The following is a 20,639-nucleotide window of genomic DNA, read 5'->3' as shown; positions in this document are numbered from 1 at the left end:
TTTACGTAATAATAAAACAACAAACATATGACTACTTTTGCATGGTTTATTTATTTGTTTATACAGATTTATACAATCAGCAAAAATCACAAAAAATACTATAACAGGATTAAAAATATGTAATTACAGTAAGCACTAGCAATGACAGTTTAATAAAAATGAACAATAATGAAAATTGATAATTTTTAATAAGTATTTAAAATTGAAACAAGCAATTAATAAAAAAAATCTCCAACAAACTTAGTAAAACAGTATATAACAAAAATTATTTAATATATATTTACAAATCACAAAATAAATGTAAAAGATTGAAAGATAAACATAATAATTATAAATTACTGAAGCAGTAAAAAATGAAATCAAAAAAGATTGTAAAACATGTCATGTACATATAATTAAGTAATCATGAGCACACTGGGAATGGGACCTAACATAACTAGCTCAAAGCTTCATAAACTCACATATCTTACAAGTGCATTGACTAATGGCAACTAGCAACAACAATCTGTTTCTATCATTTTATTCTGTTTGTTTGAGAGCTCCAAATATGATAGAATATGATGATAAATATATTATTAATGGAAATGGTTTTATTTTTATAAAAGTAATTTAAATTAAAAAAAATTAAATAATTTATGAATCAAGATGCTTTTTGTCAATGAATAATTCAGTAATAAAGTTATTAGTAGGGCTCAATCCCTCGGACCTGTAATGACCAGTCATTCTTGATATTTTTAAATTTATTATTATTTGAGTTTTGAATAATCAAATTATGAGAATTATTTTATGATAGAAACTTCAGTTTTGAGTAAGCTATTTAAAAAGTCTGGATTACTTATATAAAAGAACATACTATGATTTTGTTTATTTTCTAGATATAAAATATTAAGATGTGTGTGCAAAAATTAGAGAGATTTCTAAATATATTTAAAATATCTCATATATTAAATTTACATTACAAGTGGTTCTTGACTTGAACATTTATCTTTCCTACAATTCATTTTTTCTGTTTTTTTTTAATCATACTTTAATACCTCCAAATCATGTTTAGAACACCAAATTCACATATTTAAGTATAATTCTAGCACTTGAAGCAATAGTTTTTTTATGCATTATAACATATTTAATAAAAAAAAAAGTACTAAAATTTTCCTATCATAAAACAGAAAGTTATAAAATCTCTTATTATATGTCTGGGAATGGAACTCTGTTATAACATGTAACTCTATTGTTTGATGGCTATTCATCCTTAATACATACTTTTAGGAATGTATTCAATCTGAAAGTTAGACTGCCTATAATTGTATTTTAATAGCAGCCACAAAAGGATGATAAATCAACAAAGTTAGCTTTATATAGAAAATTTGATATATTCTAAATACATATTTTGTTTGAAACAGACTAAAAACAAAAATATTATTTGTAATTTTTCTTTTCTGCTTGGAAAATTTCCAGTATATATTTATCATTGCAGGATTTTGAAAACAGTGACTCATATAAGTTATCTATGGATTTCTTATTGAAATGAATAATTTATTAAATTTATGATTTTTTCAGAAAATGTGAAAAGTCTCTATTTTAACATGTAAATAAAATTATAAATGGTTCATGTGTATTACATATAATCAATATATTTTTAAATGTATTTTCAGAGTTCTGAAGTAGTTATTCAATATGTATTGTTAGAATATGTGTGTGTAATAGTAAATAAACTGAAAAATATTTGTGAAGAAAGTAAATCAGATTTTTTAATGAATGGATACACTGAGAATGATTTTGAAACATTTAAAGAAATTATGAAAGAAAAGTCCTACAAGGTAATTATTATTATTATTATTAAGATTTATGATTTATATTTTTAAATAAAAATAAAAAAGTTTTGTTTCTTTTAAACATAAGAAATACAAATACAGTAGACCCCCCCTATTACACGGTAGATACGTTCTGTGTTATATGAATCCATGTTGTGTGAGTCACGTAAATACATGAGCCAATCACAGCTCGGCACTAATTTGACTCAACATTTCAAATCACGTATAATGTTTTGGGAATAATCCATATAAACGATGCTATAAACAAAAAATTGTAGGATTACTTACTGAGTGTGCATCGTTTGACGATGTCATTGCTTAAGCTTGTTTTCGTTGCGGAGCGGCTCATCAAATGGCAGATGTGTGTTTCCTGATCGGCGAATTTTTCTCAGAAAAAAAGCTTAACTTTGGAGATGTCATTAATAAAAATATAATTTTTATGGCCTTTGAATAATAAATGTTTTTTAGTAGGTCCAGTGCTTGTTTAAACTCAACGGTTTGTACAATATTCGCTATTGGTCCAGATTCAACCAATCCTGTTGCGACACGAGTCAGCGATGACATTTTACCATGTTATACAAGTCTCTTTTAGCATGTTATATGAGTATGATCACAATTTTTTTTGCTATGTGATATGAACCCATGTTATAGGGGAGGTCTACTGTAAAATCATTTATCAACAAAATACTACATTTATCTTAATAACTTTTCTTATTTCATTTCTTGATGAATTTATTCAAAACATAGTTAAATGAACTAAATGCCAATGAATGTTAGAAATAATTTCAAATGTGGCATTCTCAGAATAATTTCCCTGTAAAATTAGCTTCTCCATCTCTTGTAAATATAAATCTTACTTTTGAAGATAGTTCAAAATAGAACTTTAAAAGTAATTAGGTAAGTATTATAATTTAAATTGAAATACTTATTAAATCAAGAAATCCTACAGTTATGATTAGGTAGACAAAAATATTTTTTATATTCTATTTTACATTAATTGTAACTAGTTGATTGATATCGTAAGCAATAAACAATAGCTAAAAGGTCCTGCTGAAAAGTCATAATTTTTGGATATACATGTATAGATTTTTAAAATAAATAAATAAATTAAATTATATATATATATTTAACATAGAATACAGATGCTCAAACTACCTCTGGGTTAAAAATAAAAAAATCTTTTCTAAAGTAAATTTGTGGTAGCCATCATTTATATGGATTGAATATAGTACAGTACATTGATATGAATTATATCTAGCACCTACATGAAATAAAACTATTATTGATTATGAATTAAGGCAATTATTATACAAATAATTTCATAATTCTTGCATATATTGTAAAATTGCTTATTTACATGTTTTTGTCTTTAAAAACAGTTATTTACTGTTGATTTATTAAAATTGTTGTAAATTATTCAAAGGAAGATTTATTATTCTGGAATTTTTCTAAGTTTTTATATTATCTGATTTTATTATTTAAAGTTATTTGGGTGTAACTTAGCAGTTTTTATAGATTTAGTTATTTAAGTACTTTTATAGTTTTATTATTTAATTGTTTATAATTTGTAATCTTATATTATATCTAATAATTTTTCATTAGCTCATATCTAATAATTTTTTATTTACAGAATTTACCTAATATATCTTCAATATATCAGTGCTGGGAAAATCTTATTAAAAATATAGAAAAAGTTGACCAGACTATAACACAAATTCAAGAAGGTATGGTTTTTAATAAATACAATTTTATCATATTTGACTTTTTAGTTATACATTTGTATTAGATTCACTATATTCTTGTGTTAGCCATGGAAACTTCCAAAATATTAAAGTAAAAAATTTTACAAGACGAATTTTATTTGACAGCACATTAAAAAGTCTGTTTAAATATGAAAGATTAACTATTACAAATGTCATATTTATGACTTTGAACTATTCAAAAATTGAAAAATTTGATAAAGAGAGTAAATACTTACAGTGCATGCAAAAGTATTAAGTTTGAAACAAGTATTTGCTTTTCCTGCCCAGTTTCTCAATGAAATTTTGGATTTTTAAATTGTTCTAATTTTTAAATAAAAGCTTAGTGTGTCTGAATTTTTTGTATTTAAGTATAGTTGTTGATTTTAACATTTTAGAAGGATTCCTGGTAAGGTAATATGTCACTCAAGTATAAATAATATTATGACATTATTATTATTTTTTTAATATATGATCATTTGTGAAATGAATGAGAATAAACTTAATTTGTTTATCTTTGAGCTTTAATTTTAATTTAAACTCAAAGATTTATAAACTATATGTATAATAATGTTTTTGTAATCAAATTTAGGCAACATTTAATAGGAAAATATTAGACAACATTTATGTATTAAGTAATGATTAGCCTAAATGTTTTGTTTCAATAATTACAAATTTTGCATGTTGTTTTTAATGTTTAAACAAAAAAATTAAATCATTCCAATGTTTTGAATGAAAATTGAAAATACAGTTTGCTATTTTTTATTCTTGTGTAATATAAGTGTTCTAAGAAAACAAAATATATACATTGAAACCTCCATTAATGGACACTCCCAAATAGCAGACACCTCTACTGAATGGACATTTTTACAATCCCCAGACCGTTCAAATAGGATATCTATTATATTTATCTCTAAATAATGGATACCATCGTCCATAACCAACCTTACAAAAATGCAATGTCCCACCTTCAATATTCCAAAAGAATTAATTACATACAAAATATTTTATAACCTACAAAGAATCTGTTAAAATACTCTTTCAGACTAGAATTTTCATTGTAAGCATTGAATAAAGACTGGCTTAAAATAGGAATAGGGGAAGAGGGCAGATTATAAGAAGTCAAACAATATTCCTTATCTATTAGAGAAGTTTAATCTGGTTAAGTTGTCAATCACCATTTATTGTTGTACATATTAATGTTATTAAACTTCTGTCTTATTGTTGGAATTAAGCTTATGATACCAAAAAAATATAAACTTTTCTGAGGTTATTCATTCATTTGACAAGAAGCATAGTATAGTAGTAATGTAAAAGAAACTTAAGATCATAAATGACATCATAAATGTGAGAAAACTGAATATCTTTCCATGCTTAAAAGTGGTCAGCAAGTCACCTTCATAACATGACCTTTGAACTTTCATCAAACACTTTTGTCATATTCATTTTAACAGCCTTGTGGTGGCTAAAGTGTAATTTTCAATAAAACAGTTATTGAAAAAAAGCAAAAATGTTAGAAAAGTTACACCTACTTGATAACTATAAAGCAGACAAATCCCTGTTGATTTTTATTAGTTGCTTACATCATAAATGGCATTATAAATGTAACAATTCTGAATATATTTCCCACCTCTTGAGGTGGACAGCAAATTACTTTTGTAACTTGACATTTGAATGAGATTCAATTAAAATAAGATTTTTACAGCTGAAAAAGTAAATAATGTATATATATATTTTAATTATATGTGCTATGTATATGTTTCAGTATATTCACATTCCTAACACAAATTTGACATCTTTGTAATTCTTCACTTTATAATAACTAGGTTTAAATATAATATGGCTGCTGGCATGTGCCTTTGAATAGTGGACAAACTTCTTTCCACTATTGCTGATTGAATATGTTGCTGACAAATGTGCTGCCAATCAAATGTTTTTAAAATTCATTTCGGTCATTGCTGACCAACACTTTCGATATTCCATTTAGAAAAATCATTATAAAAAGTTTTAATTTGCATAAATTTTAGCTTTTGTTATGCTGAGTAACATTTTGAATAAAATTAACTTGTTTTGATGCAATTTTATCTTTATAAACATAAAATTAAGCTGTAAAACAATTAGCTCTGTGGGAAGTTTTATGAGCACCTCACTGATAACGAGAAAGGCTTAAGTTTAGAATTTGAGCTTTCTAGACCTGGTAGATTTTTCTCTGCAAGCATCTGCCATGCTGGATGAAGAAGAAAATACAGTTTTTTTTGGCAATTTTTGCACTTTTTAGTTGCTTTTATTTTGGCAACCACTTTATAGAAAATCTTGCACACTACCTAAGAAAACAATTTTCTTTCGAACAAGATATTTGGAATTACTTAAGGTGTTTGAGGAGGCAGAGAAATCGGCAACTCTAATTCTTGTTTATATAGTCAGCCAGTGACTTTTTTACTTGGTGGGGAGTCACTGCTGTGACTCCTGATTTAAAATTAATATATAAAGTATTATTGCTCTGTCAGAAATAATATATTTATTAAATTTACTTACTTTTATATTTTATTTATAGTTCTTCCAACTTATACAATTTGTCAACATTTTAAGAAAATAATTGAAATAGTGGGATTGTATGGTGAACTGTATCCACATGCATTTAAAAATAATCCACTAAGGATAAGGACACTACTTTTAGAAATAAAAAAATGTTGTTCTGTTTTAAAAGATGATGCTACACTAATTGAGATTGATATTTTAAAGCTTTTGACTTACATAAATTTGAATGAGGTGAGATTATTATTTTTTGTTGTTTTTATATTTATATGAAGTTTATATACATTTCAATGCTATGGAAATATAATATATTTATTTAGAAAAATATAGATGTAAAATAAATCCGTATATTTTATAATGTATAAATTTTTTTAACTCTCTCTGCTCTGTTGTTTATTAAGAGTACTTTTTTTAATTATACCCATCATGGGTTTGGTCAGGCCCTTAATGGAGGAATTCAGGTGGTAAGGGGCAGGACCTGATGTATCCAGTATAAACCAATCTAAAAAATTCCTAGTCTTTTGATTATCCAGTTTTGATCTCATGTCTTGTAGAGTTGTGGCTGACAACTTAACTGCCTCAGCCATCTGGTTGTCCAATGTGTACATTAAGAATATTTATTTCATAATATTATTATTATTATATCATAATATGAAAGTAATTTAATGTTTAATTTTATTTAAAATAACATATAAATATAATATATAACAATAATTTAGAAAGTTCTTAAAAATTTGGAAATTTATAATGCAAACAAACACACTCATTTACTCACTCAGCCGGTATCAGTATTCATATTAAATAATTTCTTTTAAAAAATTATTTTAAATTATTTATTTTTAGGTAGAAGAATTTCCTGTTAAATTTCTTCTTGAAGCTTGTTTAAAAATAAATGATAGAAGTCTTGTTGCATTCAGTACAAAGATTCTAAAACAGGTATGTTATTAAATTATTATTAATGCTTTAAAAATTTAAAATATTAAAATTATTATTTACATATATACTTGTACTTAATATTATTTTTTATTAGTTTCTATCTAGGTTTGGGCTGCATGAAGAATTATCTTGGGAAGTTAATATTTGGTTAAAAAACTTAAAATGTTTGCAGTATCATCATAAAATGATAACTTTTCTTGAAAAAGTAATAGAATTGATATTTTATAAATCATCATATTTTGAAAACATTATCACTGATAGCATGAAAGAAGCATTACACTCAAATACTCAGTCTGGTTAGTTAGTTTATATATTTATTGATTTCTTTATATATATTTTTTAAATGTGAAAATTTTTATATAATTTCATATTTCTTTCATATTGCTTATTATTTATGAAATGTTAACTATAGAATATTAGTTTATTCAAACAGAACAGAATACTGTATTTATTGTAATAAACAATGCAGCTGCAAGATGAAAAAAGTTATAAGCACCATCTTCTAATAGTAAATATGTCTATGTCTATAGGGTAAAGATAAGGCTTATTTAAACTGAAAAATTGCACAGTCTGTTCAGCATTGTCATCCTAACCATATATTAAAATAAAGTATAGGTGTGTTTAGGGTTGCATTATTGCTCAAATAATAATAAGTGAAAAAAGTTACTGCATTTATTCTATTGATAGTTGCCCTCGAATAATAACAACACTCAATTTTCAAAGAATAGAAATAATAGATGACCTCTAATAGTAAGTGCATCTAATAAACAGCACAGTTGGAAGCTCAGAAATGTTTTAGATAACACACTGTTTATTAGAATAAATACAGTATTAATAAACATGAATTTACAATATAAAACCAAACTTAAAAGAGTCTTATCTGAGACTGTCAGTTCTTACTAGATTATTAGTTGTGTAGTCAGAATATACAATAGTATATTCTATTAAAAACTAATTTAACCACTCATTTGATAATAAATGTTGTTGTTTTCTTCATATTTCAGTGGTAGTAGAGTTTATGATCATATGTCATGTAAAATTTATATTATATTTTTGTTTGAAAATAATTTAAATTCAATAAATTAAAGGATTAAAACATTTAAAGCTGTAATTTATAATTAACTTTAAAATTATATTTGTAAGTAGTTGCAAATATTCCATATTTACTTCCAGATATTGTAATTATTAACTTGTTTCATCAAATATTAATTGAACATAATTAATATGGCTACAAATTTCATATTTTTAAATTAACTTTTATGTATTAATATGCTGTTTATTTAAAATTGCATAGAAATAATAATGTTGCTCTATTATTTAATTCTTTTTTCATTTTACAGGTACTTCTAATAATAATAAATTTGATTATACAGAAATGTGAGTTGTTTTTGAATACTATAAAAGACTTTAAACATAAATTTAAAAAGTAATTATATATTGGGTTTTAAAATATAATTAAATAAATATTCATGATATACAAGGTGTTTGGGGTAAAAGCTACTAATAAAGAAAGCTTATAAGTCAGTGCATACACTGACCAAAAAATTGGTTTACAGCAAAAAGAACCTTTACAAGTTTCTATGGTGACACTTCAGCAGCAGATGGCACTGCTGTTCTTCTGCATAGCTGACAGTCAAAATTTCTGCATGTAACAGAAAGTAAAGTTTTATTACTGGCAGATTTAAGTTTCCAATGAAAGTGCAAAGAAAATTCTAATGAAAATACAGTAATACCTTGGTTTTTGTTGACTTTGGTTATCATTGGTTTCAGTTTCATTGATTTTTTCAAGAAAAATTTGTCTCAAATTTTGTCGGTGTGCCCAATTTTGTGAAAACAAAGGGTGACCCACATGTTTTCCAGCTCAGTGTGGTATTATTTCTCGTTCTGTGAGCATTACCTCATGATGGCCCACCATTGGCCAATGTTTCCGTTCCCTGAACACTGGGAGTTCGGTCGTGGGTTTGCACTTTGCCAGGACGGGCTGGTCAGGACAGGCTGGTCACGTGGAGTTTTCCAGGTTTTCTCCACGTCTGTAACGTCTGAATAGGTGCCAGTTACCCTTAAATGGACCTCCCGGAAGACATTATTCCCTGTGATAAGACAATCATAAATGCATACAGCTACTATTACATGACAATTACATCACACTTTACCACAGGGCGATATAGGCTAGAAGCGCACGTTGAACTAACTTCTACAATACAAGACATTACTCCATGTGTCTAGCCAAACAATTCCATTGCTTTCCTTTAGATTAGTTTTTTTATATTAATTTCTTACTGCTTTTAGTATTTAACGCTGTATTAATTCTCTATAAAATGTGTTTTTGGTATGTATTCTGGACTGTCTAGAACGAATTAATTGGATTTGCATTGATTCATATGGAAGTAACTACCTTGGATTTTGTCAATTGTTTTCAGATGAATTATCAACGAAAACTGAGGTATCACTGTACCAATAAGAACTACCAGAGAGGCATGCAATAATAGTGTGGCATAGGACTGCTTGAAACTAGCTTACATGTAAGGAAAAACACATGATAAGAAAGTGTCCAAACAAGTTGATATTAATACAGTTTGCAAAGTGTTCTAGTGCAATCTGACTGAGTCTGTTTGTTGTGCCAGTAGGGAACTCGGGGTACTAAAGTCCATGAAGTTCTTCATAAGAGGTTATACATAACTCTGCAGATGTTAGAAAACACCTGACTGTTGAGTTCTTTTGTAATATCATTTTAATAAATATATTATGGAATTACTTACAAAACTTTCTTATTAGTAGTTTTAATTTTGTATAATAAATTTGCTTTTTTCTAAAAAGGAGTTGATCTTAAAATGATTAGTTTATATATTGTTTTATAAAAAAAATAAATAAATAAATATAACACATTGATACCAATTAGATTTGAAACACCAACCACCTGATTAAAAACTGGCATGTTCCCACAGAGTCACTGGCCACTATAAAAATTATAGAAATTCTAAAGGTTTTAAGGGATTGTGCAATTTTCAACTTTAATTTTCCTTACTGCTTGGCACATGTCAATAATTGGGGATGCACTATATTCTTACCAAGTTTGATCAAAATTGGTGACCCCAACATCATGCCATCCACTTGTATGTCTCTTGGAGTCTTCATTAATTTTATCAAAATTCATAAAGAAATCTTTTAGGAATATGATTAGAACTTTAATTATATCAAAAGTTTTCTAATAAAAATGTAATATTTATGAAAAATTAATCATTTAACTCCTTGGGACTCCGGCGAATTAAATACTTTTTAATTTTAATGTAGTTAAACATAAAAACGAAAAAAAAATTATAGAAATGTGTTAATTTTGAAGAAAAAGCTTCAAAGTATAATTTCCTTTGTCTCGCCTTAGCGCGAAACTTGACACCGATGTGTCATTGTTTACACAGCTGGATGACCTTGAGAACAGCTGGTGTCGTCTTTCGCGGGACATTCTCATGAAACTCTCGGGAGGAGAAGGGTAAAAAGTAGGGTGAATACTAGATGGCGGTATATTTCTAAATATTTTTTTAAAATTACGATTTTAATTGAAATTTCCGACCCCCCCGACTTAATTAAACGTATATATAATAAAATCTATTAATTAAAAAAATTAAAAAACTATTGGATGCTGTTTTTGACATCAGAAAATAGCTTTAAATAACTTTACCGAAGTAAAATCGACGCACTAGAACTTTAGAAAGATGAATAAAGTTTTATAAAAAAAATCCCATAAAAAAACCATTAAGCGTTAATTGCGTGTCATTAAAGGTTAATTAAACTCGCAATAAAATTTTTTCGCGCGGGTAAAAATTTTTCAAAAAATTTGGAGACTTAGAAAACATCCGAAAAATCAAAAAAAAAAAAAATTTTTTTTAGGGGTCCTAAAGGACCCCATTTTTTGTAACGCTATACAACTTGCCCGAGATATCTCGGGCTAAGGGCTGAACGCGTTAATATAAATAAAAATATCTTAAAGCCCAATGGTCATATCAAAGCCAAACGATTACAATATTAAATCAGGCTGCATTCCTGTAGCAAAATTACTTAGGAATAACTAGTTCCACTACTAATAAATACTAATTACTTAGTATTTATTAGTAGTGGGACTGTAGCCCAATTTAAACTGGTAATCGTTTGGCATCTAATATAAAATTTTTCATTTTCAAAATTAGACAAATATGTGGGGAACGCCGGAGGTAGGACGGAGTTGTGCCTCCTTTTTGTCGGCGAACAGGTCGGCAAGACCCACCCCACTGTCAGGGATGGGTAATTTTGGACGATATCCCGACTTGTCGGGATCGGGTAATTAATTGTCAGGTCGAGTGGAGGAAGCGTGTGGGGTCGTCGATATAGAAAAGGCAATATCCGTAGTAACAGGACAACACAGATAAAGATTTATTGGAATATAGAATCTACTACATCAAAACTATGCATCCCGTCCCTAATCGCGGGAGAGAGAGAGTTCACACTGGTTGGGGGAATCATACCTCGTCGATGTATCGATAGCGATCGCCGGTAGTTCTTCGGCGCTGGTGGTGGTCTCGGGCGGCGGGATGGTCCGGCTCGTCTTCGGATTGGCCCTCGCTTTTGACGGGACGTTTGTTGTCGTCCTAGGTTCAGCCACCCCATTCTCAGATATCTCCCCCCTATTTATACTCCCAATCGCGTCCACTACGACCACCAATTGCGACGGAGGGTGATGATTCGGGCTCCGTGACTTAGAAGTCGGATCCGGAGAGGAGGGAAGCGTGTTTGACGGCGGAAGGCTGTACATCCTTCGAATCTTGATCGCTATCTCTGATCTTGATCGTTATCTCTCGAGAGGTTTGAACAATAAAAATTTAAATTTTGATAATTTTCATTTATAAAATGTTAAAATCGGACTGGCCGGCTTAATTCGGTCCTCACAAATATATTAGCTTTCTTTCTGATTTATAATATTGTTTTCTGAATTTATTAAATAAAAATAGAACAAAATTATTTAAAAAATTATTAATATAATAAAGTTTTTATTATTATAAGATTTTTGGATCTTACTATTTGGTTTGGATTCTTTAAAAAATATTACTATTATACATAAAACTATAAAATCATTTATGAATGTAATTTAATAAATATAATAATTATTAGCACTAAACTCCAAAAATATATCAAACTTGCTTTATTTGGAGTAAGATTTCTCATTGAATATCTACTGGTAATATCAATTTCATATTGTATTCATTATAATGAATATAATTTTGTTATTGTATTATTTTCTGTTTAATAAAAGTATTTATAATTAATATTTATCAAAAACATTTACAGAAGCTGGAAATGTGATAACTAATAATTTATGTAGTGCTTGAATACTTCTTACCACAAATATTTTTTTAAAAACATGGATATGAATGACCCTTGTATGATTTTGAATGTATTGCATGACATAGAGGAAGGATGGCAAAAGGTTGATTGTAATAAGGATACCAGGCAGGTTTCTATTGTGTTAGAATTTGAGCCAAAGTATAAACTCTAACTTTATAGTAGATGTTGTGCATCTACTCTAAAATTGCCATAGATATAAACTATAAAGTAACTTACATTCAGCGGCCTACTGTTTTCAAACTTTTAATGAATGGAAAAGATACAAGAAGCAGGCTGAGAGTCCCTGGAGTTTTATAAAATATTGATAACTGACAGCAGATTTATTACCCATCTGGCCTTCATTGGAGCTACATGTAGGTCTCTAACATCTAGAATTAATGAGTACATGTATGATATTGAAAAAAAGAAATACACAACAACTTTGGTTCAGTACAGATGTAATACCAAACTGGAGTGAAGCTAAACTTTTAAAAATAATTTTTAACAAATCTAAACTCAAATCATCAGAGGCCATAGAAATTTACAAGCAAGGACAAATAGGAGGCTGCATTAATAATAAAGACAAATTTAGTCTACCACAAGCCTGGCAAGACTTACTGAACATATGTAAAATGTAGGGATAAAGAAGTGGATGTAATGTAATATATTCATTTTATATATTGTTTTTTTATTATTATTTGACCTAGTTTTTCAATTTTAAGTTATATGAAATTTTTTGAAGCTATTTTAAAAAATGTTTTGAATACTTTAAAGCTATATTCATATTTTGTTGGATATCTGTCAATTTAAATTTCCAAATGTCTAAAGCACTAGGTAAATTATTATTTACAATAATAAATTTCTTTTTTATTATTATTAATCTCATCTAACAATTTTACTGCTTTATCAGATATTAGTAAAAATTTACAAATACTATAAAATTTTTATGAAATATAGCTTCATAACTTTCAGTTCTAAAGATTAATATAAACTATAAAAACAAACTCATATTATGACAAAATTGTTTCACAATTCATGAAGTAAGAACTTGTAAACCTGTTGCAAGATGCTACATCAATTATAGAACTATTTTGTCATGATATTAACTAATTTTTATAGTTTATTGATGTTTTACTTTATTCAGATTAATGTTAGAAGATGAATATACAGTGGTGCCTCATATAACGTACGTAATCCGTTCCAGGTGCACGTCCGTTAAGTGAAACGTCCGTTATACGAAATGCATTTTCCCATAGAAATACATGTTAAAACCTCTGATTCATTCCACAGCATAAAATAACCGTACTGTATCATAAAAAAATGAACATGGGGTGCGTTCTTTTATTCCTCCGCGTAACTCTTCGCGAGCGACATCCGTTTAAAAATTCCTGTGGAACGCATTCCTAAATTCCGGTGGGAGTGCGCGCCGTCGAACGGCAAAAACGGCCACTTGTAGCAGTAGTTTATTGTGGAAAGCAACATGGCGTCCTCCATGGCTCAGATAGTTTCGTTTCCGGGTCCATTATGTGGTTTTATGAATGAAAATTTAGAAATTGTGAAAGCGCAAGTTAGTGCACGCGATAATATGTCTTTACGAATTTTTTTCGAATGGTAGCCCGCATTCTAATTTTTTTCGTGGCTATTTTGAATGCGCTTTCAACAAATAATCCATTTTATGGTTAAATTTTACAATTAGGGCCCTTCTTTTGCCTTTAAAAGCTCATATTTTAGAATTATAGATTCCTCCATCACGATAATATCGATAGTGCGGGCACCACCATCTTTCTTTCTTTCACCGTCGTTCCTAAATGCCTACAAACAGCAGCGCATTCCCGTAGTAGCGGAGATGCAGAGCGACCGCTATTAAAGAACACACCCATGGAGCAGTCATCAATTATGCCGGAAAGTCCGTTGTTCACAGCCAGTCCGTTGCTCGAGTCACGTAACGGCCAAACAGAAAGTCCGTTGTTCGCAGCATCCGTTATTCGAGGCACCACTGTACTGTACTTTCACATTTCAAGAACTTACTATATAAAGACAACTTTTGGATTTTAATATCATCTTAACAAATACTGAACTTTGTTTTGTTTGTTCTGAAATAACAATCCTAAGAAAGTGTATTCATCAATCATTAAAATATATACAGAGGGGGTGCAAAAGTAGATATACAGTTGAGAATCTGAGAAATACAAATGATTGGTGTTCATATTATTATTTTTTTACCTTTTATTAATTCGTATTCCTTATTTGTGATTTAATTTGTACATAAAAATAAATGTATTTTCATATATATTTCTGATAAATTTAAAGTTTAAAATTATCATAAATTACATTACAAATAATTATATATATTTTTTTATTTTTTAAGGAGACTTTTTAGTGTTTTAGTTCCAGCAGCTCTTGAATCAGTTGGAAATTCTTTGTTTGAAAATATAAATGGTTAGTATGGAAGATTTAAACGGTTATATAATTAATAGGTTAAAGTAATTTAATCTGTTTGTCAGTATGCAGTAAAAAGTCATTAAGTAGAAAATGGAAATAAAACAATGACACATTATAATAATGATTCTCTTATTTTTTAATTTTTTTAATTTCATACATTTATTTGTTTATTGATTATGAAGGTAATGCCACAGGCAACAAGTACCTCCTGATTAACAATATAACATCACTTTAACATACATAAAAAAAATAAATAAAAATATTGTAAGTTAGAACATATATAAAAAACAAGTATTATTATGACATAATGATTTCACAAAGGGTAAAATAAAATGCAAAGGTAAATTTACTAAAATACTATGTTTAGATATATACATTAATTTAAAAATGTATGATTTTAAGGACAATTTAAAATGTAAATTGTGTATAATAATAAAAAGTTTGAAAAAATAAAAACAAAAAATAACAAAAGTGTCTTACTTATAAAATTATACATTATTTTTACAAATACTCATAATTTTTAAAATTTATATGTAAAATATATTTAATATTACTCTTATTATCAACAAATCTATCAAAATTCACTCACAAAATTAATTTTCTACAAAATTGAAAAATAGAGTAAAGTAAATACAATAAACCTGAATATTTATTATTATCTTATAAATAATAAATATTCAGGTTTATTGTATTTACTATTTTAATTTTTATTTATTTATTTGTTGCGTTATAGTACTGTGTTATTTCAGAATGACATAACATCACATAAATATAGTATAATAATTGAATAATAATTCAACTCTACAGCTCATGGTATTTGTTTTGTTGCATTGCTTTATCCAGTTAAGATTGTATGTGTTAATTTATTTTAAAAAATTTACTGTTGATGTGAAAGTTTTAAAGATGGCAGAATTCATTCTGAAATGCCAAAATTTGTTTTTGTTACTGTTGTCAGCAGTTTGAAAGCATTATATGAGTTCTTTTAATGTAACACATACATACCCACTGTATTATATTGTGAATAATTGGCCATCTTGTATAAAATAATCATTCTTAATTTAAAATATTCGGTAGATTGTAATATTAATATTGCTATGTTAATAGATAGTACAGTAATAAAAATTCAATAACTAAATTTTTGTTTACTAATAATAAATATGTTATATGAACTTTTTCAGAAATAAATTGTTATTTGTCAGAAGTTTTACAAGAAATTCTTCATTGCCAACAAAATCCAAAGCCACTTTGTATTTTATTACAAAAATATAATGTTTTACCAATTACATTCATGAATTATGTAAAACTTTGGATTTCTGAATTTCAAATTGATAAAGTAAGTTTATTATTTTTTTTAATATTAATATGTTCTAAATTAATAAATTTGTCATAAAAAACATAATTATAATACTGCATCAACTGCTTGATATGTTTAATGCTAACCAAACTTAACAGTTGACTTGTTTAATTTGATCTTTATTTGTAATTAATTATCTTATGTGTATTTTTAATTTATTTAATTTTATTATTTCCAGGCCTCGGAGTCGCTCACTTTTCTCACTTGTACTCACTTTTCTGAAGTATCCTCACTTTTCTCACTTTTCAGGTCATTTTCTCACTTTTCTCACTTTTTTGGTCATTTTCACGTGCTTAATTAAGATGTGGGACAAACCAAAAATAATTTTAAAGCCAAACGAATTGCCGAATTATCGGACTATCGGAATAGAATTTTTTAGAAGAAAATACGCGGCCCTGAGCAGACTCAAAATTGCAACTGCCAGCTCAGTGTCGTTAGGTTATAGGAAACAAAAATTTATTTAACGTATTTAAAAAAATCTTTTATGCACTTAAAAAATCCCTCTCATTACAAATTCAGAAGCCAGTGTTGAGTAAAGTTATGTACTCATGCCATATTTTCATTATTCGCCAAAATCTACCTTATCCGAGTTGCATTTCCTTCTACAGAGTTTAAAAATAAGTATTCTAAGCATCCCGCGGTTTTGGCTGTTTTCTAAGAAAATCACTAAAGTCTTTTTGCAGGGGAAAACACATTACACAGGGGGATTAATCTCTCAAGCTGACAACACTGCTGCCGCTTTTAAATTCAAAATATATAATTATTAAAATTAACACGAGATGATAGCGTAACCTCCTACCACTAAAAAAGATTTTGTTTCTGACCATTTAGTTATCCTGGTTATAGCCCAATAATTTGGCAGATTATTTGGTTTTAATTAACAATCGGGTTATGGAGTTCTCGTTTACAAAAATATTTTTTTACTTGATTTATCTTTAAATAATTTCATAAACTTGAGTTTAATAAAATTACTTTAATGATTTCATAGCATATTGTTAAGGTTAAATCACATCTACATCTTCCCATAAATGTATGTTTAAATTGACTACAAGTATAATTATTCCATATAGTAAGTGTTATTTTCATAAAATGTGTGATTACTTTGCTTGTGAAATATCCATTTTTTAATCTTCTCTTATGCCGATTATAATTGTTCATTAATTGAGAGACTAAAAAAGTAAACGAAAATGTAAATTCATATTTACTTATAAAATTTACCAAATAAATTAAAATATTCGAAGTGTTGTAAAAAGTACAACACGTAATTGCTTGTGAGAAAGATTTTCACACGCTTCCCAAAGGTTAACAACTTTGCAACGATGTTGGTTTTTATTCATCTGCAGGAAAAAGTTCCTTTTTATTTATGAAATCATTAATAAAATATTATTTTACTTATATTATTTGGAGTATATTTATTTCAGATTTATTATTTTATTTGGAAATCAATATTTACACATCTCAAAGCATTAAAAAATAAACAGTTTCTGATAATGATAAATATCTGAGAATAGCCAAATTAGTGAAATCAGCATCGAAAATCCCGTTCCCATGAAAGAGAGGATCAATTTTATGCCGGGCACTTTCTCCTGGTAGAGCATCAGTGTTAGAAAGAATGCTTAATTCACTTTTGATTGTTAAGGAGAGACTAAACATGTATGACCAAAGCCCACACCTTGTACCTATTACAAAGGACGACTGAAATTAGCTTCCTCGATGCATAGAAATTATCAAGAATGATTGGAAAATGAAAAGAAGTTAAAAGAATAAGAGAAACGGAAAAAAAAGCACAGAAATGTTTTGAAGAACAACAAAAGAAAGCTGTTCGTAACATGAAGATTATGGAACTGCAACTGAGTTTAAACCAGAAAAATGTAGAAGAAAATGAAATACATGCGACAGTCTAAGTTTTGTTAGAAGCAGCAAACAAAAAAACTGGAGAAGGCTATTAACAGCAAGAACATGAATGAAGTACAAGCAGCACTTGTGATGCTTATTAGTGTTAAGTGTTCAAAAGCAAGAGGAAGCGAAAAAGAAGGAAGCTGATAACATGCAGAATAATCTTAATAAAAGAACATCATCTTTCATGACTGATTATTTACAGAAGCCAAAGACTTTTCAAGTATTCATGGTTTACTTGAAATACAGAAGCCACTGGTTATCGGGAGACAGAAAAAAAACGCGATATAACCGAGTAATAAAAATTTTGGGCTTTTACTGAACAGATTATACATGCTATGGAATCGCTATTCTTTCATCAGCAAGTGTTTCTGATATAAAATAAGCTTAGTTTTTCAATCCTGAATTCTATTCGTAGGTTATATCGAATTAATTGACGTTTACGTAAACATCGAACGCCCATACGAAACCATGAACGATCATTTAGCATTATTGTTTCTTTAAGAATGACATTGAAAGACAAATACTGTCGATATAAAAACAAAACATCAATTGCGATTTTATTATACAGTACTATATAAATCGCTTATTAGAAATTCGTGTAGTTTATATTTTTCAATAAAAATTATAAATACTGTAATTGAAAATTTAAAAAAATAAATATTGAATATATAATAGAACATCAAAACTTATAAAATTAGAGTAAAAATTCTTTAAAAAGCAAAATAAAGTTACTACTCTATAAAAATTTTAAAGTTTTCGTTCAGAATTAAAGAGATCTTTTCCTTACACATTATGCAGTGAATTCGAAATTTCACACCTTTATGTGAATTGACGCAATACCATTAATTCACATAAAGGTATGAAATTTCCAATTCACAGAAACTTGTAAACAAGGAGACTGTACTTAAAACTAATAAATAAACAATTTTTATATCAAAAGGAAACAAATGACAATCGATCTATCCACCTGTTCTGCATATTTAGCTCTTTCTCGTATTTCGTTGCAAATAGAAATTCAGTGGCAATTGGTAATTTAAAATTAATTGACTCAAATGCTTTTAAAATTTGGGGGACCAAAAAAACGCAATATAACGAGTGGCTACTATATTACAGTATATACAGAAATTTTTAAAATGTGTTTAACCATAACAGAATAAAAAGAAAATAACAATTTTTACCGCTATTTTGCTGAGTTTTCCTTCTGTGTTTTCACTTTGTTTTGTCACTATTGCACTCACTTTTTATTCACTTTTTTCTGTATTTCAACTCACTTTTCTCACTTTTTCAAAGGGGAAATAGCACTCCTAGGCCTGTATTTCTTGATTCAGATTTTTGAAGATTTTTATAAATATTCTGTTTTATCTGTGAATCTTGAACGTTAAATTTTGCTGGTATTAATTTGTTTGTCCCTTCCAACAATATGGTTTCTAGAAAATATTCACTTTCTCATTCCACTTGTTTTTTTTTTAACTTTTTTGCCCTTTGGGCACTAAGAGGACATCTTTTAGCAAGCCCATTATGGGTTAGGCCAGGCCCACAATGGGGCAGCCAGGTGGTGGGAAACAGGGTCCAACATATCCAGACAGACCATCCCAAAAAATTCCTGAGGATTTTTCAGCCTGTTCGGCTTCAATCCTGGGACCCCCAGAGCAATTAAGATGGCAGGCTGCCACCTTAACCGCTCTTCGCCATCACTTTCATCCCAGCTATGAAGACACAATTGTCATTGTTCGTGAGATGTTAGTGATAATAGTAGAGATTTACTGCAAAATTTTGTCTCTGTTTCTCAAATGAATTTAGCGCACATATTGATGCCAATAGTAAACATCATAGCATTGTGAATATCAGTGCTATATTTTACAAGAAGATTTTAGTTTGTCGTTTATTCTTGAAAATCAATGTTGTCGTCTGAACATTATCTATTATTAAAAAATTAAGTAGTTTATATTTTATATTACATTATTATATTTAATTTCGTAACTATTTTTTAATATGTTATCTTTAGTTTCGAAATAGCATATGAAAGTAATATTAACTTTATTATTATTTTTGTCATTTTTACTTATTTTAATAGTTTAATAAATTTTTATTAATTTTTTAAATCCTTTTGTTAATGTTGCATAATGAAAAACCTTAATTTTTAATTGTAATAAATTTGTTTTATTGTGTTTATGAATAAAGAAATAATATTTCTATATAAAATTGTTGTATGTTACACATATCAGTTATTTATATTTAAATTTCTTGCTTTTCTTTTAAATAAATGCTTTTTAAATTTCAGGATAAATTGCAAGAATCTTTATCAAAAAAATTATTTATGGAAATTTCATCATCAGAATCATTGAAAACTATTTATTTTCAGTCTAAACTAAGTGATATTTCTTTGTATGAGAAAAAATTTAATAAAAATTTTAAACATTTTATGAAAAATTTGGAAAATTGGGAGGAATTATTGTCTGTTATAAGGCAAATAATATTTTATATAACTATGGAGATACAAGTAAGTAATTTTAAAATGTGTATATAATTTATTCTATTTATTACTTTATTAATAAATGAAAAAATTTTATA

The 20,639-nt window shown here is 27.8% G+C and overlaps 1 protein-coding gene across 1 annotated transcript in view; it reads left to right on the top strand.

Annotated features, from left to right (window-relative positions):
• Window positions 1-20,639, top strand: part of LOC136979885 (nucleolar pre-ribosomal-associated protein 1-like) — a 37,039-nt gene extending 16,400 nt beyond the window's left edge. The window contains exons 10-18 of the mRNA XM_067275910.1: window positions 1,653-1,817; window positions 3,442-3,535; window positions 6,105-6,319; window positions 6,929-7,021; window positions 7,116-7,317; window positions 8,362-8,398; window positions 14,742-14,812; window positions 15,994-16,148; window positions 20,350-20,639. Of these exons, the coding sequence (XP_067132011.1) occupies window positions 1,653-1,817; window positions 3,442-3,535; window positions 6,105-6,319; window positions 6,929-7,021; window positions 7,116-7,317; window positions 8,362-8,398; window positions 14,742-14,812; window positions 15,994-16,148; window positions 20,350-20,595 (1,278 nt within the window). The 3' untranslated portion in view covers window positions 20,596-20,639. The remainder of the gene's footprint in view (window positions 1-1,652; window positions 1,818-3,441; window positions 3,536-6,104; window positions 6,320-6,928; window positions 7,022-7,115; window positions 7,318-8,361; window positions 8,399-14,741; window positions 14,813-15,993; window positions 16,149-20,349) is intronic.

The sequence above is a fragment of the Centruroides vittatus genome, unplaced genomic scaffold (assembly GCF_030686945.1).
Source record: "Centruroides vittatus isolate TY-2023 unplaced genomic scaffold, ASM3068694v2 contig_651, whole genome shotgun sequence".
NCBI classification, from domain to species: Eukaryota; Metazoa; Arthropoda; class Arachnida; order Scorpiones; family Buthidae; genus Centruroides; species Centruroides vittatus.
The sequence above is the reverse complement of the archived record's forward strand: the minus strand, read 5'-3'. Positions and strand labels throughout refer to the sequence as shown.